Source organism: Tursiops truncatus, chromosome 10, assembly GCF_011762595.2.
Source record: "Tursiops truncatus isolate mTurTru1 chromosome 10, mTurTru1.mat.Y, whole genome shotgun sequence".
Classification (NCBI taxonomy): Eukaryota; Metazoa; Chordata; class Mammalia; order Artiodactyla; family Delphinidae; genus Tursiops; species Tursiops truncatus.
The window spans coordinates 46,103,941-46,123,527 of NC_047043.1; the positions used below are offsets into that span (position 1 = coordinate 46,103,941).

The 19,587-nt window shown below is 37.7% G+C and overlaps 1 protein-coding gene across 1 annotated transcript in view; it reads right to left on the reverse strand.

Annotated features, from left to right (window-relative positions):
- NEK10 (NIMA related kinase 10) overlaps window positions 1-19,587 on the reverse strand; it is a 325,535-nt gene that overhangs the window by 26,398 nt on the left and 279,550 nt on the right. Inside the window, exon 33 of the mRNA XM_033864502.2 lies at window positions 5,187-5,297. Coding sequence (XP_033720393.1) covers window positions 5,187-5,297 — 111 coding nt within the window. The remainder of the gene's footprint in view (window positions 1-5,186; window positions 5,298-19,587) is intronic.

Genomic DNA, 19,587 nt, shown 5'->3' on the forward strand with positions numbered 1-19,587 from the left:
GAAAGGGGAACCCTCCTACACTGTTGGTGGGAATGTAAATTGGTGCAGCCATTATGGAAAACAGTATGGAGGTTCTTCAAAAAACTAAAAATAGAGTAGCCATATGATCCAGCAACCCCTCCCCTGGGCATACATCCAGAGAAAACTATAATTTGAAAAGATACATGTACCCCAATATTTATAGCAGCACTATTTACAATAGCCAAGACATGGAAGCAACCTAAGTGTCCATCAACAGATGAATGGATAAAGAACACGTGGTGTATATATGCAATGGAATACTATTCAGCTATAAAATAAGAATGAAATAATGCCATTTGAAGCAACATGGATGGACCTAGAGATTTTCATTTAAGTGAACTAATTCAGAAAGATAAATCCATATGATATCACTTATATGTGGAATCAAAAATATGACACAAACAGATTCACACACACAGAGAACAGATTTGTGGTTGCCAAGGAGGAGAGGGGAGGGGAGGGATGGATTGGGAGTCTGGAATTAGCAGATGCAAACATTCTATACATATAGAATGGAGGAACAACAAGATCCTACTCTAGAGGACAGAGGACTGTATTCAGTATCCTATCATAAACCATAATGGAAAAGAATATGAGAAAAGAATATATATATATTCTTTATACATATATATGTATAAATGAATCACTTTGCTGTACACCAGAAACTAACAAAACATTGTAAATCAACTATACTTCAATAAAAAATAAATTTTTAAAAAAGGGCTCTTCTGCTCTGAATAAACATCTACAGTTCTAAGGAGCAAATAATTGTATGCACTTTTGAACTAAACAAGTCAAGTAAATATTAGAGAAAATATTATATCACTATATACTACCTCTCTCCCCAAAAAACCACTAATTTTGAGCAAATATTGAACAATTTTATCACTTTATTTGTCAATTGAGTATATAGTACTTTTTAGGCAAAAACTAAATAGAGAAAATAAAATTTGTAGGAGAAACTACAAATTTAATCCTCATTAAATTCCCCCAATTTTATCTTCTTTTCCATATCATAAAATAAGGCTATTTTTGCTGTAGAACAACTACATAAATGATTTGGAACCTAATCAACTGAGATAGAACTCTGAAGGAAATTAAGCCAAAATAAATGAAATTAGGTGTCAGAAATGAGAAATGTTTCAACATGTTTTATCACACTTCACTCAACAGTCCTCTGATCTTTTTTTCTTTAGATTGTTCTTGCCCTCTTTGACTGAACTACATAACATGTTAAGACATAAAATATTGCCTTATTTTTCATTTTTTCTAACCTACAGCTCCTTTCTATTAGTTTTTATTAGACTTTATAGATCACTTTGTTAACAGAAATATTTACACTCACTATTTTCTTATGCTTAAATCTTAGAGGCTGATCAGATGCAGATTCAAGTGTTTAGCATGTACATTTCACAGATGTGCTGTGCACATCCATCAGGAGGCATGTACTGTCCGCTTGTTCCTCTTTGTGTGATGTCAGCAGCCAGTAGTGATCATGTCAGATCCATTATTTCATTCAGGGGCTGCAAAATGACAATATTTTTTATTCCTTCAGTACTTATTAGCTGAAGTACTTCTTTAATGAGAAACTTCCCCCTCATCAATTTAGTTACCCTAAGATAGAATTCATAGGAGAAAGGCAGAATAAATGTTTGATTCTTTCCTTTTGTAAACAATTTTCAAACTAATGAAATCTTCCAAAGGGTAACCAATGAGAGATTTTTTCTCTTTCTTTTTTTACTATTGTGAACTCTCAGATTTAAACATTAGTTAATGCTTTCAATCAATTTTGGTTATTATTCTTATTGACGCTTTAATTATCCAATAGATAGTCTGTGAGAGCCTCTTTGTTGGCTCCTGAGTCCTTTTGACACGCGCTCAGTAGTCCTTGACAGCATCCTCGCCATGTATTCTGTTATGTCAAGATATTCCAGCCTAGTCTCGTTCAGTTCCTGCTCAAGAGCTGTAATGGGCTATACTTCCAAAGCCATGGGTGCAAAGGGAGCTCACTGCTGCTTGCTTCGTTTCTATATCATTTTAGTGAAATTTAGGAAATATGTGTCTTTTTTAAAGATAAGATCTATTATGAATTCGTACTGATTCATATTGATACTTCTAATTTGAATTAGCATTTTCTACTTTGTTTCTGTTTCTTCTTTCTCCCATGCTGCAAACCCTAGTTCTCAAAGACACCTATACAATTGCAAAGATGCTTTGTTCACCCTGCAATTCTAGCCAAGGTTGAGCAGCCTGGACTGAAGACACCTCAGGTGAGTCATAAATAAAAAGGCTCACTTCTTAGAAAAGGGCTCTTCCATGTTTTGACCCTTCTGTCCATCCTGCTGTGCCTCAGGCCACTTATAAGTAAGTTGCAATCATCCCATAATGACTCCTTCAAACTGCAGACATGGAGTCCCCAGATTTTAGGAGAAGCTTCAGAGGGGAGGGTGGAAATCACATGCACTTTATATGTTGTCACCACTTCTTCCACGGCCATAGTGTGGGGTGACCGTGTCATTCAAAGGCTAACGGGCTACTCCTCTATGATTGTACAGGGGATGAAAAAGCCATTTCTGAAAAAAGTTGTCACTAACTAAAAATTACACCAGAAAGGGGGAAAAACAGGTCACAAACTTTTCTCATTTAGGTTTAGACTGGGAGCAGGAGGGCTTCTTTTTGTTCATGGAGAAATATATAAATATATTTATCAATATTTATATATCAATAAAGAATAGAACCAATATAGGATATGTTATATAGAATATGTCTATCAATCTAGAATTTATTCTATATTCAACAATTATTCATTAAGCATCTACCAGGCATGGTGTACAACTCTGGGGAATCAAAGATGAACAAGATAAACTCACTACCCTTAAGTAAACAGACATGTGAACTAAATATCTTTTGAATAAAAAGCTATTTAAAACACAAAGATATGAGTGAAAAAGTGATTGAAGCATAGAGGGGGAGATTAATTCTGCACAAGGAAAATTAAGAAAAGTGTTAATGGAGGAGCTGGTTAATATCCCAGGCTTCCAATTTCTTTAGCTCATAGGAGGCGAGGCCTGCCCCTGATTATAGGGTACACTTCATAAGCATATGAACCACCACAGGCTTATAATATCAGATGAGGAGACCATAGCATTCTTCATAGGATAATTTAATCTGTGTCTTAACCCAGTTGAAAGGAGGATGAATCTATGGCCCCTTCGGTCCCCATATGCCCCAGACTAAGAACAGAGATGAGATGCTTCTGTGAGAGATGCCACCACAGCAGAGGAAGCACACAAGGTTGGGAATGGGTGGCACAGCTAAACAAAAGAAGGAAAAGAAAGACACCAAGGAAGGAGGCCAAACTGAAAACCTAAGTCACAAAAGAGATGATGATTTGTGCTAAGGACAGGCACTGCTGGAAACACGGAGCAGGGACAGGTCGCAGCCCCCTTCACGTCTCAGTTTGCAGCAGGCTCCTTCCTCTCATAAAGCTAGGATTTCTGTTAAAATAAATGTGTGTACAAACTGGATTATTCTGAATATCATTTTAATAAGAATATAAAACTTATCAATATGTAACGTTTTCATGGGAGACTTGAGCTTCTGTCTTTAAAATCTATTTATTGGTATTCATGATGCAATATGTGAATATCCTACAATAAATATCTGAAGTCTCTTCCACTTCTGTTTTGATCTCCCCTAGCTTTGTTTCTCGGCCTTATTTGCCAAGACAACCCATAAAATCTCTAATCTCAGATGAGGTAGGGTTTATGTTTTGTTTACCTGCAGCTATGCGTTTTTTTCCCCATCTCCTGTTTGTGTATGTGCAGACACCACTGATGTAAGGCAAAAAAGCAAAAACATACGGTTTGCATTTCTTATCAAAGAACCTATATGACCGTTAGCATAACTGATGCTACCTTGGGCCCATACAGCTCCTCCTGTCCTCCCGCTGACCCTATCCAGGACTGTACCACACAATAAATCACTTCTCTGTCATTAGGAGCTTTGTAGTTAAGAGACATTGTTTAATAATCATTAGGACCAGGTGGCCTCCATGCTCTGTTAGTCCCTAAACAATGATGAAGACCTTTGCTGACGTATTCCCAGCGCCCACGAGACAGTTACCCATTCATAAAACTTGACTTAGGAAGGCACGTCCTATTTCCGAGCAGCCCCCCAACTCCTTGGTTAACTATAAAACTGTCCCAATGTCCCCTCTCAGAGGTGTGGAGTGCAGCTGTGAATGCTTCTGGGTCATTGTCCACCTGATCCAGATCCCACCCTGTAACTTATCCTGTAATAAACTGGTCCATTGATTACATGGAGCTGCCTGCCTCGATTTTCTGTCTCAAGATACCTTCTCAGTTCAGTGGGCACTTTTGGTTCCCTCTGTCTTCCAACATTGCCCAAATTATGAGTTAATTTATACTACAGATTGGATACAGTAAAAGAAAAAGAAACCTTAAAGAAAAAGTTCATTGGCAGCATGCTTGTGCCAAAGTTTAAGTATATGCTGAAGTTTTTAAAAAATACACAAAATTGGAGTGGGATCAAGCATCTTTACACAACTGGGCCCAAGCTATTTGGGTCTTGTGTCTTTCTGGGACAGGAGAATGGGAGCCTGTGACCACCTCAAAATGGCTACTGACCAGGTCAAACGGATTTCCTATTGCCAAGTTGTGTTAACCAGAAATAAACAATTTTCTTTCTGTCTGGTTGATTTAATCTCTTTGTGATTTAGTTTCCTTATGTAAGAATAGAACTATTTACCAGTACCCAAAGTCTAGGAGACCATAGAATGTTGAAGATGAAAAGAACCTTAGAAATTGTTCGTTCCACCCTCATAGGTGATAAAAATCATGGCCTCAGATGGTTAACTGACTTTTTTAGAGTTGCAAATCTCAATTTAGGGGCTATGTTGGTACCCCGATCTTGAACTGCCAGCTTCCAGAACCATAAGCAATAAATTCTTGCTGTTTATAAACTCCACACTTTATGGTATTTTTACTATAACAGCCCAAATGGACTAAGACAAACATTGATAATATCCTTTAGTAGAGGGCAGAGCTTTAAATAGAGGATACAAACACAGGAGGTATAAAATTTAATTCTCATGATGTTTTTTTGTTAGTCAAAGAAGAATTCCTATATATAGAATACTATACCTTTTTAATTTCAGATTTCAAATTACAAGGGTTACTCTGCTGGCTGAAGAGGGATTTCTTGAATCTCTCTATAACCCTTCTTTTCAAATTGTGGTGCAAAGCTGGAGGAAGCTGCATAAAATGAGAAAATCATTATAAGCACATTGTTAACTATGTATAGCTGACTCCCAGGAAGAATTTGTGAGGGTAGCAATATTCACTCAACAGGACTAAATAAGAATTTAAATTTTACTCCAAATAGCATGACTGAACGTTACAATTTTTCATTCTACAATCCAGAAGAAACACATTACTCTGCTCTCTTTCAAAAGGCTACTTCTAATTATGTTACTGTTCTTTCATTTTATTTATATTATTTTTTCATAGAATGACTAAATTATATATTAGTTGCGTGTATAAATTGAATTTTGTAAACAACAGACTTACAAGGAAAGATGCATTCTATGAATGCTTAAGTGCTTGTATCATGCCCAGAACCATGCTGAACACTCTCATTATGGTCCTTGTCCTGAAGGATCTGACACTTTGGACCAGGAAGCATACATCTGCATTAGTACAGAGTCAGAGGCCTGCTTCTGAATATACAGCTGGAGAGAGATCAGATTGGAGGGGCCAAACTTATCAAGAAGAGAGAGAAATGAATTTGTATCCATTAGGGCTCAGCAGGATGAGTTAGATTTAATAAGTAAATAGTAGGAAGCCACAGGTTTGAGTGGAGAAGGTAAGGGAAAGTTCCTCAAGACAGAGTTTTGGTCTTGATAATTCCCTACTGTTACCCCCCAGAAGTTGCCACTCCCTACGTCAAACACCAAAGGGCAGTGTTGGCCCAGGACCTTCTAGTTGATGCCCAGCATGATTCTACCTGTCAAGGGGAAAGGTAGCAGCCCTTTCTGACATACCTCACTGTCTGCTACAGCACCAATGCGTCCTTCAAAAGTGACCTACCCTGGTTGTGGCAGCCATCACTATAACATTAATTCAGATACTCTTAAAACCTTGCTCTTCATATAACTTGATAAGCCTCTAGTTAACTTAGAATTGCTTTTACTACTCCTGATGGTTTGAATTAATCCTCACAAAAACTTTCTTGCATAAGTTAATATTCAATCAACTTAAGATTCATATACAGGGCAGTATTAGAAAGCTACTGTATCTTATCAGAATAATTATCACAAGCGACAGCACCCTATCTTTAAAGTTTTCATGGAAGAATTAAAAATTTTTCACAGAATGATGACTCACACATAATTTAAAACTGCAGATGATATTTATATATATAAAAATTATAATACTAAGAATAAAATTACTAATACCTATGACTTGTATGTGCCAGGCACTATGGTTACTCTTTCATGTGCATTAGCTCACTTTTTTCTCGACAATAAACTTATAAAGCAGGTACTATCCTATAGGTGAGGAAATCAGACCTTATATAACACTCAAGATACTTTCTGAGGTAGTGAGTCTACCAGCACAACTATTGTTCGAGAGCAAATACCATCCACTAGCATTACACTAGTATAGCACTTTATAAACATTTCACATACTTTATTTCCTTTATCACAATAGTCCCATAAGCTACCTGAATTTTACTGATGAAGAAACTGATTCTAGAGAAGGTAATGATTCCTTCAATGTCACAAGTCTAAAAGGGTGGTTTTTGTTTGTTTTTATCATACCAAATAAAATAACAGCAGAAAAAAAGAGAAATCTTATACATTTATATTGTAGGTTTTCTCAAACATAATATATGGATTCTTTCTAAAGAACTAGTATCTCCAAAAATAGATTGGCAGACCATCAGTAGCCCACAGGGCCCCCTTTGATAGTGACTCAAACAATATATTTTCTACTGAAAAAAGTTATTTTGACATATTACTATTTAAGAGGAGATTGGTATATGTGGATTTTTAAAGCATTTATTTAACATAACAATCAAATCTTTACTATAGAGTTAAATCCAAACCTTAGTTGCCTGCACAGGTTCTACCTAAGCAATAACACATAAAGACTCCTACTAAAAGATAATGTATGTACTTTAGTCACCTTGTATGCTCAAAGATCGATTTTGGTTTCCAGCAATGGAAATGAACCACTGATTTCATTCTCAGCTTAGGGTCTGAAGATTCCCATCTTATTTATTTATTTATTTTAATATCTTTATTGGAGTATAATTGCTTTACAATAGTGTGTTAGTTTCTGCTTTATAACAAAGTGAATCAGTTATACATATACACATGTTCTCATATATCTTCCCTCCTACCTCTCCCTCCCTCCCACCTTCCCTATCCCACCCCTCTAGGTGGTCACAAACCACCTAGCTGATCTCCCTGTGCTACAGGGCTGCTTCCCACTAGCTATCCACTTTACGCTTGGTAGTGTATATATGTCCATGCCACTCTCTCACCTCATCACAGCCTCCCCCTCCCCCTCCCCATATCCTAAAGTCCATGCTTTAGTAGGTCTGTGTCTTTATTCCCATCTTACCCCTAGGTTCTTCATGACCTCTTTTTCTTTTTCTTAGATTCCATACATATGTGTTAGCATATGATATTTGTTTTCCTCTTTCTGACATACTTCGCTCTGTAAGACAGACTCTAGGTCCATCCACCTCACCACAAATAACTCAATTTCGTTACTTTATATGGCTGAGTAATATTCCAATGTATATATGTGCCACATCTTCTTTATCAATTCATCTGTTGGGGGACATTTAGGCTGCTTCCATATCCCGGCTATTGTAAATAGAGCTGCAATGAACATTTTGGTACATGACTCATTTTGAATTATGGTTTTCTCAGGGTATATGACCAGTAGTGGGATTGTTGGGTCATATGGTAGTTCTATTTGTAGTTTTTAAAGAAACCTCCACACTGTTCTCCATAGTGGCTGTATCAACTTACATTCCCACCAACAGTGCAAGAGGGTTCCCTTTTCTCCACACCCTCTCCAGCATTTATTGTTTCTAGATTTTTTGATGATGGCCATTCTGACTGGTGAGAGATGATATCTCATTGTAGTTTTGATTTGCATTTCTCTAATGATTGATGACATTGAGCATTCTTTCATGTCTTTGTTGGCAATCTGTATATCTTCTTTGGAGAAATGTCTATTTAGGTCTTCTGCCTATTTTTGGATTGGTTTGTTTGTTTTTTTGTTATTGAGCTGCATGAGTTGCTTATAAATTTATGAGTTTAATCCTTTGTCAGTTGCTTCATTTGAAAATATTTTCTCCCATTCTGAGGGTTGTCTTTTGGTCTTGTTTATGGTTTCCTTCACTGTGCAAAAGCTTTTAAGATTCATTAGGTCCCAATTGTTTATTTTTGTTTTTATTTCCATTTCTCTAGGAGGTGGGTCAAAAAGGATCTTGCTGTGATTTATGTCATAGAATGTGCCACCTAGGTTTTCCTCTAAGAGTTTTATAGTGTCTGGCCTTACATTTAGGTCTTCAATACATTTTGAGTTTATTTTTGTGTATGGTGTTAGGGAGTGTTCTAATTTCATACTTTTACTTGTACCTGTACAGTTTTCTCAGCACCACTTATTGAAGAGGCTGTCTTTTCTCCACTGTATATTCTTGCCTCCTTTATCAAAGATAAGGTGACCACATGTTTGTGAGTTTATCTCTGGGCTTCTATCCTGTTCCATTGATCTATATTTCTGTTCTTGTGCCAGTACCATACTGTCTTGATTACTGTAGCTTTGTAGTATAGTCTGAAGTCAGGGAGTCTGATTCCTCCAGCCTCATTTTTCATTCTCAAGATTGCTTTGGCTATTTGGGGTCTTTTGTGTTTCCATACAAATTGTGAAATATATATATATATTTTTTTGCAGTACGTGGGCCTCTCACTGTTGTGGCCTCTCCCATTGTGGAGCACAGGCTCCGGATGCACAGGCCCAGCAGCCATGGCTCACAGGCCCAGTCACTCTGCGGCATGTGGGATTCTCCCAGACTGGGGCATGAACCCATGTCCCCTGCATCGGCATGCGGACTCTCAACCACTGCGCCACCAGGGAAGGCCAAATTTTGAAATCTTTTCTTCTAGTTCTGTGAAAAATGCCAGTGGTAGTTTGATAGGGATTGCATTGAATCTGTAGATTCCTTTGGGTAGTAGAGTCATCTTCACAATGTTGATTCTTCCAATCCAAGAACGTGGTATATCTCCCCATCTGTGGCATTATCTTTAATTTCTTTCAGCAGTGTCTTATAGTTTTCTGCATACAGGTCTTTTGTCTCCTTAGGTAGGTTTATTCCTAGATATTTTATTCTTTTTGTTGCAATGGTAAATGGCAGTGTTTTCTTAATTTTACTTTCAGATTTTTCATCATTAGTGTATACGAATGTGAGAGATTTCTGTGCATTAATTTTGTATCCAGCTACTTTACCGAATTCATTGTTTAGCTCTAGTAGTTTTCTAGTAACATCTTTAGGATTCTCTATGTATAGTATCATGGCATCTGCAAACAGTGACAGTTTTACTTCTTCGTTTCCAATTTGGATTCCTTTTCTTTCTTTTTCTTCTCTGATTGATGTGACTAGAACTTGCAAAACTATGTTGAATAAAAGTGGTGAGAGTGGGCAACCTTGTCTTGTTCCTGATCTTAGTGGAAATGCTTTCAGTTTTTCACCATTGAGGACGATATTGGCTGTGAGTTTGTCATATATGGCCTTTATTATGTAGAGGAAAGCTCCCTCTATGCCGACTTCCTGCAGGGTTTTAAAATTATAAATGGGTGTTGAATTTTGTCAAAAGCTTTCTCTGCATCTATTGAGAGGATCTTACGGTTTTTCTCCTTGATTTATTAATATGGTGTATCACGTTGATTGATTTGCGTATATTGAAGAATCCTTCCATTCTTGGCATAAACCCCACTTGATCTTGGTGTATGATCCTTTTAATGTGCTGTTGGATGCTGTTTGCTAGTATTTTGTTCAGGAATTTTGCAACTAGGTTCATCTGTGATATTGGCCTGTAGTTTTCTTTCTTTGTGACTTCTTTTCTGGTGTTAGTTTCAGGGTGATGGTGGCCTTGTAGAATGAGTTTGGGAGTGTTCCTCCCTCTGCTCTATTTTGGAAGAGTTTGAGAAGGATAGGTGTTACCTCTTCTCCAAATGTTTGATAGAATTCGCCTGTGAATCCATCTGGTCCTGGGCTTTTGTTTGTTGGAAGGTTTGTTTTTTTTTTTTTAACATCTTTATTGGGGTATAATTGCTTTACAATGGTGTGTTAGTTTCTGCTTTATAACAAAGTGAATCAGTCATACATAAACATATGTTCCCATATGTCTTCCCTCTTGCGTCTCCCTCCCTCCCACCCTCCCTATTCCACCCCTCCAGGCTGTCACAAAGCACCGAGCCAATATCCCTGTGCCATGCGGCTGCTTCCCACTAGCTATCTACCTTACTACGTTTGTTAGTGTGTATATGCCCATGACTCTCTCTCGCCCTGTCACAGCTCACCCTTCCCCCTCCCCATAACTTCAAGTCCGTTCTCTAGGAGGTCTGCGTCTTTATTCCTGCTTTACCACTAGGTTCTTCATGACATTTTTTCCCTTAAATTCCATATATATGTGTTAGCATACGGTATTTGTCTTTTTCTTTCTGACTTACTTCACTCTGTATGACAGACTCTAGGTCTATCCACCTCATTACAAATAGCTCAATTTCGTTTCTTTTTATGGCTGAGTAATATTCCATTGTATATATGTGTCACATCTTCTTTATCCATTCATCCGATGATGGGCACTTAGGTTGTTTCCATCTCCGGGCTATTGTAAATAGAGCTGCAATGAACATTTTGGTACATGACTCTTTTTGAATTTTGGTTTTCTCAGGGTATATGCCCAGTAGTGGGATTGCTGGGTCATATGGTAGTTCTATTTGTAGTTTTTAAGGAACCTCCATACTGTTCTCCAGTGGCTGAACCAATTCACATTCCCACCAGCAGTGTAAGAGTGTTCCCTTTTCTCCACACCCTCTCCAGCATTTATGGTTTCTAGATTTTTTGATGATGGCCATTCTGACTGGTGTGAGATGATATCTCATTGTAGTTTTGATTTGCATTTCTCTAATGATTAATGATGTTGAGCATTCTTTCATGTGTTTGTTGGCAGTCTGTATATCTTCTTTGGAGAAATGTCTATTTAGGTCTTCTGCCCATTTTTGGATTGGGTTGTTTGTTTTCTTGTTATTGAGCTGCATGAGCTGCTTGTAAATTTTGGAGATTAATCCTTTGTCGGTTGCTTCATTTGCAAATATTTTCTCCCATTCTGAGGGTTGTCTTTTGGTCTTGTTTATGGTTTCCTTTGCTGTGCAAAAGCTTTGAAGTTTCATTAGGTCCCATTTGTTTATTTTTGTTTTTATTTCCATTACTCTAGGAGGTGGGTCAGAAAGGATCTTGCTGTGATTTATGTCATAGAGTGTTCTGCCTATGTTTTCCTCTAAGAGTTGATAGTTTCTGGCCTTACATTTAGGTCTTTAATCCATTTTGAGCTTATTTTTGTGTATGGTGTTAGGGAGTGATCTAATCTCATACTTTTACATGTACCTGTCCAGTTTTCCCAGCACCACTTATTGAAGAGGCTGTCCTTTCTCCACTGTACATTACTGCCACCTTTATCAAAGATAAGGTGATCATATGTGCGTGGGTTTATCTCTGGGCTTTCTATCCTGTTCCATTGATCTATCTTTCTGTTTTTGTGCCAGTACCATACCGTCTTGATAACTGTAGCTTTGTAGTATAGTCTGAAGTCAGGGAGCCTGATTCCTCCAGTTCCTTCTTTCATTCTCAAGATTGCTTTGGCTATTCGGGGTCTTTTGTGTTTCGATATAAATTGCAAAATTTTTTGTTCTAGTTCTGTGAAAAATGCCAGTGGTAGTTTGATAGGGATTGCATTGAATCTATAGATTGCTTTGGGTAGTAGAGTCATTTTCACAACGTTGATTCTTCCAATCCAAGAACATGGTATATCTCTCCATCTATTTGTATCATCTTTAATTTCTTTCATCAGTGTCTTATAATTTTCTGCATATAGGTCTTTTGTCTCCTTAGGTAGGTTTATTCCTAGATATTTTATTCTTTTTGTTCCAATGGTAAATGGGAGTGTTTTCTTGATTTCACTTTCAGATATTTCATCATTAGTATATAGGAATGCCAGAGATTTCTGTGCATTAATTTTGTATCCTGCCACTTTACCAAATTCATTGATTAGCTCTAGTAGTTTTCTGGTAGCATCTTTAGGCTTCTCTATGTATAGGATCATGTCATCTGCAAACAGTGACAGCTTTACTTCTTCTATTCCGATTTGGATTCCTTTTATTTCCTTTTCTTCTCTGATTGCTGTGGCTAAAACTTCCAAAACTATGTTGAATAAGAGTGGTGAGAGTGGGCAACCTTGTCTTGTTCCTGATCTTAGTGGAAATGCTTTCAGTTTTTCACCATTGAGGATGATGTTTGCTGTGGGCTTGTCATATATGGCCTTTATTATGTTGAGGAAAGTTCCCTCTATGCCTACTTTATGCAGGGTTTTTATCATAAATGGGTGTTGAATTTTGTCAAAAGCTTTCTCTGCATCTATTGAGATGATCATATGGTTTTTCTCCTTCAATTTGTTAATATGGTTTATCACATTGATAGATTTGCATATATTGAAGAATCCTTGCATTCCTGGAATAAACCCCACTTGATCATGGTGTATGATCCTTTTAATGCGCTGTTGGATTCTGTTTGCTAGTATTTTGTTGAGGATTTTTGCATCTATGTTCATCAGTGATATTGGCCTGTAGTTTTCTTTCTTTGTGACATCCTTGTCTGCTTTTGGTATCAAGGTGATGGTGGCCTCGTAGAAGGAGTTTGGGAGTGTTCCTCCCTCTGCTATATTTTGGAAGAGTTTGAGAAGGATAGGTGTTACCTCTTCTCTAAATGTTTGATAGAATTCACCTATGAAGCCATCTGGTCCTGGTCTTTTCTTTGTTGGAAGATTTTAATCACAGTTTCAATTTCAGTGCTTGTGATTGGTCTGTTCATATTTTCTATTTCTTCCTGATTCAGTCTTGGCAGGTTGTGCATTTCTAAGAATTTGTCCATTTCTTCCAGATTGTCCATTTTATTGGCATAGAGTTGCTTGTAGTAATCTCTCATGATCTCTTTTATTTCTGCAGTGTCAGTTGTTACCTCTCCTTTTTCATTTCTAATTCTATTGATTTGAGTCTTCTCCCTTTTTTTCTTGATGAGTCTGGCTAGTGGTTTATCTATTTTGTTTGTCTTCTCAAAGAACCAGCTTTTAGTTTTATTGATCTTTGCTATTGTTTCCTTCATTTCTTTTTCATTTGTTTCTGATCTGATTTGTATGATTTCTTTCCTTCTGCTAGCTTTGGGGTTTTTTTGTTCTTTCTCTAATTGCTTGAGGTGCAAGGTTAGGTTGTTTATTTGAGATGTTTCCTGCTTCTTAAGGTGGGCTTGTATTGCTATAAACTTCCTCCTTAGAACTGCTTTTGCTGCATCCCACAGGTTTTGGGTCGTTGTGTCTCCATTGTCATTTGTTTCTAGGTATTTTTTGATTTCCTCTTTGATTTCTTCAGTGATCGCTTCATTATTAAGTAGTGTATTGTTTAGCCTCCATGTGTTTGTATTTTGTACAGATCTTTTCCTGTAATTGATATCGAGTCTCATGGCGTTGTGGTCAGAAAAGATACTTGATACAATTTCAATTTTCTTAAATTTACCAAGGCTTGATTTGTGACCTAAGATATGATCTATCCTGGAGAATGTTCCATGAGCACTTGAGAAAAATGTGTATTCTGTTGTTTTTGGATGGAGTGTCCTATAAATATCAATTAAGTCCATCTTGTTTAATGTATCATTTAAAGCTTGTGTTTCTTTATTTATTTTCATTTTGGATGATCTGTCCATGGGTGAAAGTGGGGTGTTTAAGTCCCCTACTATGAATGTGTTACTGTCGATTTCCCCTTTTATGGCTGTTAGTATTTGCCTTATGTATTGAGGTGCTCCTATGTTGGGTGCATAAATATTTACAATTGTTATATCTTCTTCTTGGATCGATCCCTTGATCATTATGTAGTGTCCTTCTTTGTCTCTTTTAATAGTTCTTATTTTAAAGTCTATTTTGTCTGATATGAGAATTGCTACTCCAGCTTTCTTTTGGTTTCCATTTGCATGGAATATCTTTTTCCATCCCCTTACTTTCAGTCTGTATGTGTCTCTAGGTCTGAAGTGGGTCTCTTGTAGCCAGCATATATAAGGGTCTTGTTTTTGTATCCATTCAGCCAATCTGTGTCTTTTGGTGGGAGTATTTAGTCCATTTACATTTAAGGTAATTATCGATATGTATGTTCCTATTCCCATTTTCTAAATTGTTTTGGGTTCGTTATTATAGGTCTTTTCCTTCTCTTGTGTTTCTTGCCTAGAGAAGATCCTTTAGCATTTGTTGTAAAGCTGGTTTGGTGGTGCTGAACTCTCTCAGCTTTTGCTTGTCTGTAAAGGTTTTAATTTCTCCATCAAATCTGAATGAGATCCTTGCTGGGTAGAGTAGTCTTGGCTGCAGGTTTTTCTCCTTCATCACTTTCAGTATGTCCTGCCACTCCCTTCTGGCTTGTAGGGTTTCTGCTGAGAGATCAGCTGTTAACCTTATGGGGATTCCCTTGTGTGTTATTTGTTGTTTTTCCCTTGCTGCTTTTAATATGCTTTCTTTCTATTTAATTTTTGACAGTTTGATTAATATGTGTCTTGGCGTATTTCTCCTTGTATTTATCCTGTATGGGACTCTCTGGGCTTCCTGGACTTAACTATTTCCTTTCCCATATTAGGGAAGTTTTCAACTATAATCTCTTCAAATATTTTCTCAGTCCCTTTCTTTTTCTCTTCTTCTTCTGGAACCCCTATAATTCGAATGTTGGTGCGTTTAATGTTGTCCCAGAGGTCTCTGAGACTGTCCTCAGTTCTTTTCATTCCTTTTTCTTTATTCTGCTCTACAGTAGTTATTTCCACTATTTTATCTTCCAGGTCACTTTTCCATTCTTCTGCCTCAGTTATTCTGCTATTGATCCCATCTAGAGTACTTTTAATTTCATTTATTGTATTGTTCATCGTTGCTTGTTTCATCTTTAGTTCTTCTAGGTCCTTGTTAACTGATTCTTGCATTTTGTCCATTCTATTGTCCATTCTATCTCCAAGATTTTGGATCAACCTTACTATCATTATTCTGAATTCTTTTTCAGGTAGACTGCCTATTTCCTCTTCATTTGTTAGGTCTGGTGCATTTTTATCTTGCTCCTTTAACTGCTGTGTGTTTTTCTGTCTTCTCATTTTGCTTATCTTTCTGTGTTTGGGGTCTCCTTTTTGCAGGCTGCAGGTTCGTAGTTCCTCCTGTTTTTGATGTCTGTCTCCAGTGGCTAAGGTTGGTTCAGTGGGTTGTGTAGGCTTCCTGGTGGAGGGGACTAGTGCCTGTGTTGTGGTGGTTGAGGCTGGATCTTGTCTCTCTAGTGGGCAGGTTCACGTCTGGTGGTGTGTTTTGGGGTGTCTGTGGCCTTATGATTTTAGGCAGCCTCTCTGCTAATGGGTGGGGTTGTGTTCCTGTTTTGCTAGTTGTTTGGCATAGGTTTTCCAGCACTGTGGCTTGCTGGTCGTTGAGTGAAGCTGGGTGTTGGTGTTAAGATGGAGGTCTCTGGGAGATTTTCGCCATTTGATATTATGTGGAGCTGGGAGGTCTCTTGTTGACCAGTGTCCTGAAGTTGGCTCTCCTACCTCAGAGGCAGAGCCCTGCCTCCTGGCTGGAGCACCAAGAGCTTTTCATCCACAAGGCTCAGGATAAAAGGGAGAAAAAGTAGAGGGAATTAGTAGAAGTATGAGGAAAGAAAGAAGGAAAGGAGGGTAGTGTTGCAAGGTTTTTAATCACAGTTTCAATTTCAGTGCTTGTGATTGGTCTGTTCATATTTTCTATTTCTTCCTGGATCAGTCTCGGCAGGTTGTGTATTTCGAAGAATTTGTTCATTTCTTCCAGGTTGTCCATTTTATTGGCATAAGGTTTCTTGTAGTAATCTCTCATCATCTTTTTATTTCTGCAGTGTCAGTTCTTACTTCTCCATTTTCATTTCATATTCTATTGATTCGAGTCTTCTCCCTATTTTTCTTGATGAGTCCGGCGAATGGTTTATCAATTTTGTTTATCTTCTCAAAGAACCAGCTTTAGTTTTATTGGTCTTTGTTATCATTTCCTTCATTTCTTTTTCATTTATTTCTGATCTGATCTTTATGATTTCTTTCCTTCTGCTAACTTTGGGGTTTTTTTTGTTCTTTTTTCTCTAATTGCTTTAGATGCAAGGTTAGGTTGTTTATTTGAGATGTTTCCTGTTTCTTAAGGTAGGATTGTATTGCTATAAACTTCCCTCTTAGAACTGCTTTTGCTGCATCCCATGTGTATTGTGTCATCATGTCTCCATTGTCATTTGTTTCTAGGTATTTTTTGATTTCCTCTTTGATTTCTTCAGTGATCACTTCGTTATTAAGTAGTGTATTGTTTAGCCTCCATGTGTTTGTATTTTTTACAGATCTTTTCCTGTAATTGATATCTAGTCTCATGGCGTTGTGGTCAGAAAAGATACTTGATATGATTTCAATTTTCTTAAATTTACCAAGGCTACATTTTTAACCCAATATATGATCTATCCTGGAGAATGTTCCATGAGCACCTTTGGAAAATGTTTATTCTGTTGTTTTTGGATGAAATGTCCTATAAATATCAATTAAGTCCATCTTGTTTAATGTATCATTTAAAGCTTGTGTTTCCTTATTTATTTTCCTTTTGGATGATCTGTCCATTGGTGAAAGTGGGGTGTTAAAGTCCCCTACTATGAATGTGTTACTGTCGATTTCCCCTTTTATGGCTGTTAGTATTTGCCTTATGTATTGAGGTGCTCCTATGTTGGGTGCATAAATATTTACAATTGTTATATGTTCTTCTTGGATAGATCCCTTGATCATTATGTAGTGTCCTTCTTTGTCTCTTGTAATAGTCTTTATTTTAAAGTCTATTTTGTCTGATATGAGAATTGCCACTCCAGCTTTCTTCTGATTTCCGTATTCATGGAACATCTTTTTCCATCTCCTCACTTTCAGTTTGTATGTGTCCTTAGGTCTGAAGTAGGTCTCTTGTAGACAGCATATATATGGGTCTTCTTTTTGTATGCTCAGCCAGTCTGTGTCTTTTGGTGGGAGCATTTACATTTAAGGTAATTATCGATATGTATGTTCCTATTCCCATTTTCTTCATTGTTTTGGGTTTGTTATTGTAGGTCTTTTCCTTCTCTTGTTTTCTTGCCTAGAGAAGTTCCCTTAGCATTTGTTGTAAAGCTGGTTTGGTGGTGCTGAACTCTCTCAGCTTTTGCTTGTCTGTAAAGGTTTTAACTTCTCCATCAAATGTGAATGAGAGGGGCTTCCCTGGTGGCACAGTGGTTGAGCATCCAGCTGCCAATGCAGGGGACACAGGTTTGTGCCCCGGTCTGGGAAGGTCCCACACTCTGTGGAGCAGCTGGGCCCGTGAGCCATGGCTGCTTTACATGCATGTTTGGAGTCTGTGCTCCACAATGGGACAGGCCACAACAGTGCGAGGCCCATGTACTGCAAAAAAAATAAATAAATAAAAATAAATCTGAATGAGATCCTTGCTCGGTAGAGTAATCTTTGTTGTAGGTTTTTCTCCTTCATCACTTTAAATATGTCCTGCCACTCCCTTCTGTCTTGCAGAGTTTCTGCTGAAAGATCAGCTGTTAACCTTATGGGGATTCCCTTGTGTGTTATTTGATGTTTTTCCCTTGCTGCTTTCAATATGTTTTCTTTGTATTTAATTTTTGATAGTTTGATTAGTATGTGTCTTGGCATGTTTCTCCTTGGATTTACCCTGTATGGGACTCTCTGTGCTTCCTGTACTTGATTAACTATTTCCTTTCCCATATTAGGGAAGTTTTCAACCATAATCTCTTCAAATAATTTCTCAGTCCCTTTCTTTTTCTCTTCTTCTTCTGGGACCCCTATAATTCGAATGTTGGTGCATTTGATGTTGTCCCAGAGGTCTCTGAGACTGTCCTCAGTTCTTTTCATTCTTTTTTCTTTACTCTGCTCTACAGTAGTTATTTCCACTATTTTATCTTCCAGGTCACTTATCCTTTCTTCTGCCTCAGTTATTCTGCTATTAATCCCATCTAGATTATTTTAAATTTCATTTATTGTGTTGTTGATCATTGCTTGTTTCCTCTTTAGCTCTTCTAGGTCCTTGTTAAATGTTTCTTGCATTGTCTCTATTCTATTTCCAAGATTTTGGATCATCTTTACTACCATTATTCTGAATTCTTGTTTAGGTAGACTGCCTGTTTCATCTTCATTTGTTAGGTCTCGTTGGTTTTTACCTTGCTCCTTCATCTGTGTGTTTTTCTGTCTTCTCATTTTGCTTATGTTACTGTGTTTGGGGTCTCCTTTTTGCAGGCTGCAGGTTCGTAGTTTCCGTTGCTTTTGGTGTCTGTCCCCAGTGGCTAAGGTTGGTTCAGTGGGTTGTGTAGGTCTCCTGGTTGAGGGCACTAGTGCCTGTGCTCTGGTGGATGAGGCTGGATCTTGTCTCTCTGGTGGGCAGGTCCACGTCTGGTGGTGTGTTTTGGCGTGTCTGTGGCCTTATTATGATTTTAGGCAGCCTCTCTGCTAATGGTTGGGGTTTTGTTCCTGTCTTGCTAGTTGTTTGGCATAGGGTGTGCAGCACTGTAGCTTGCTGGTCGTTGAGTGAAGCTGGGTCTTGGTGTTGAGATGGAGATACCTGGGAGATTTTCGCCATTTGATATTACTTGGAGCATGGAGGTCTCTTGTGAACCAGTGTCCTGAAATTGGCTCTCCCACCTCAGAGGCACAGCCCTGATGCCTGGCTGGAGCACCAAGAGCCTGTCCACATGGCTCAGAATAAAAGGGAGGAAAAATAGAAGGAAAGAAAGAAAGAAAGAGGATAAAATAAAATAAAGTAAGATAAAATAAAATAGTTACAAAATAAAAGTAATTATTAAGAAAACAAATATTTTTAAGTAAAAAGAAAAAAACCCCAGACAGTCAGAACCATAGGACAAATGGTGAAAGCAAAGCCATACAGACAAAATCTCACACAGTAGCATACACATACACACTCACAAAAAGTGGAAAAGAGGAGAAAATAATATATCTTGCTCCCAAAGTCAACCTCCTCAATTTGGGATGATTCATTCGTTGTCTATTCAGGTATTCCACAGATTCAGCGTACTTCAAGTTGATTGTGGAGCTTTAATCTGCTGCTTCTGAGGCTGCTGGGAGAAATTTCCCTTTTTCTTCTTTGTTCACAGAGCTCCCATGTTTCAGCTTTGGATTTGGCCCTGC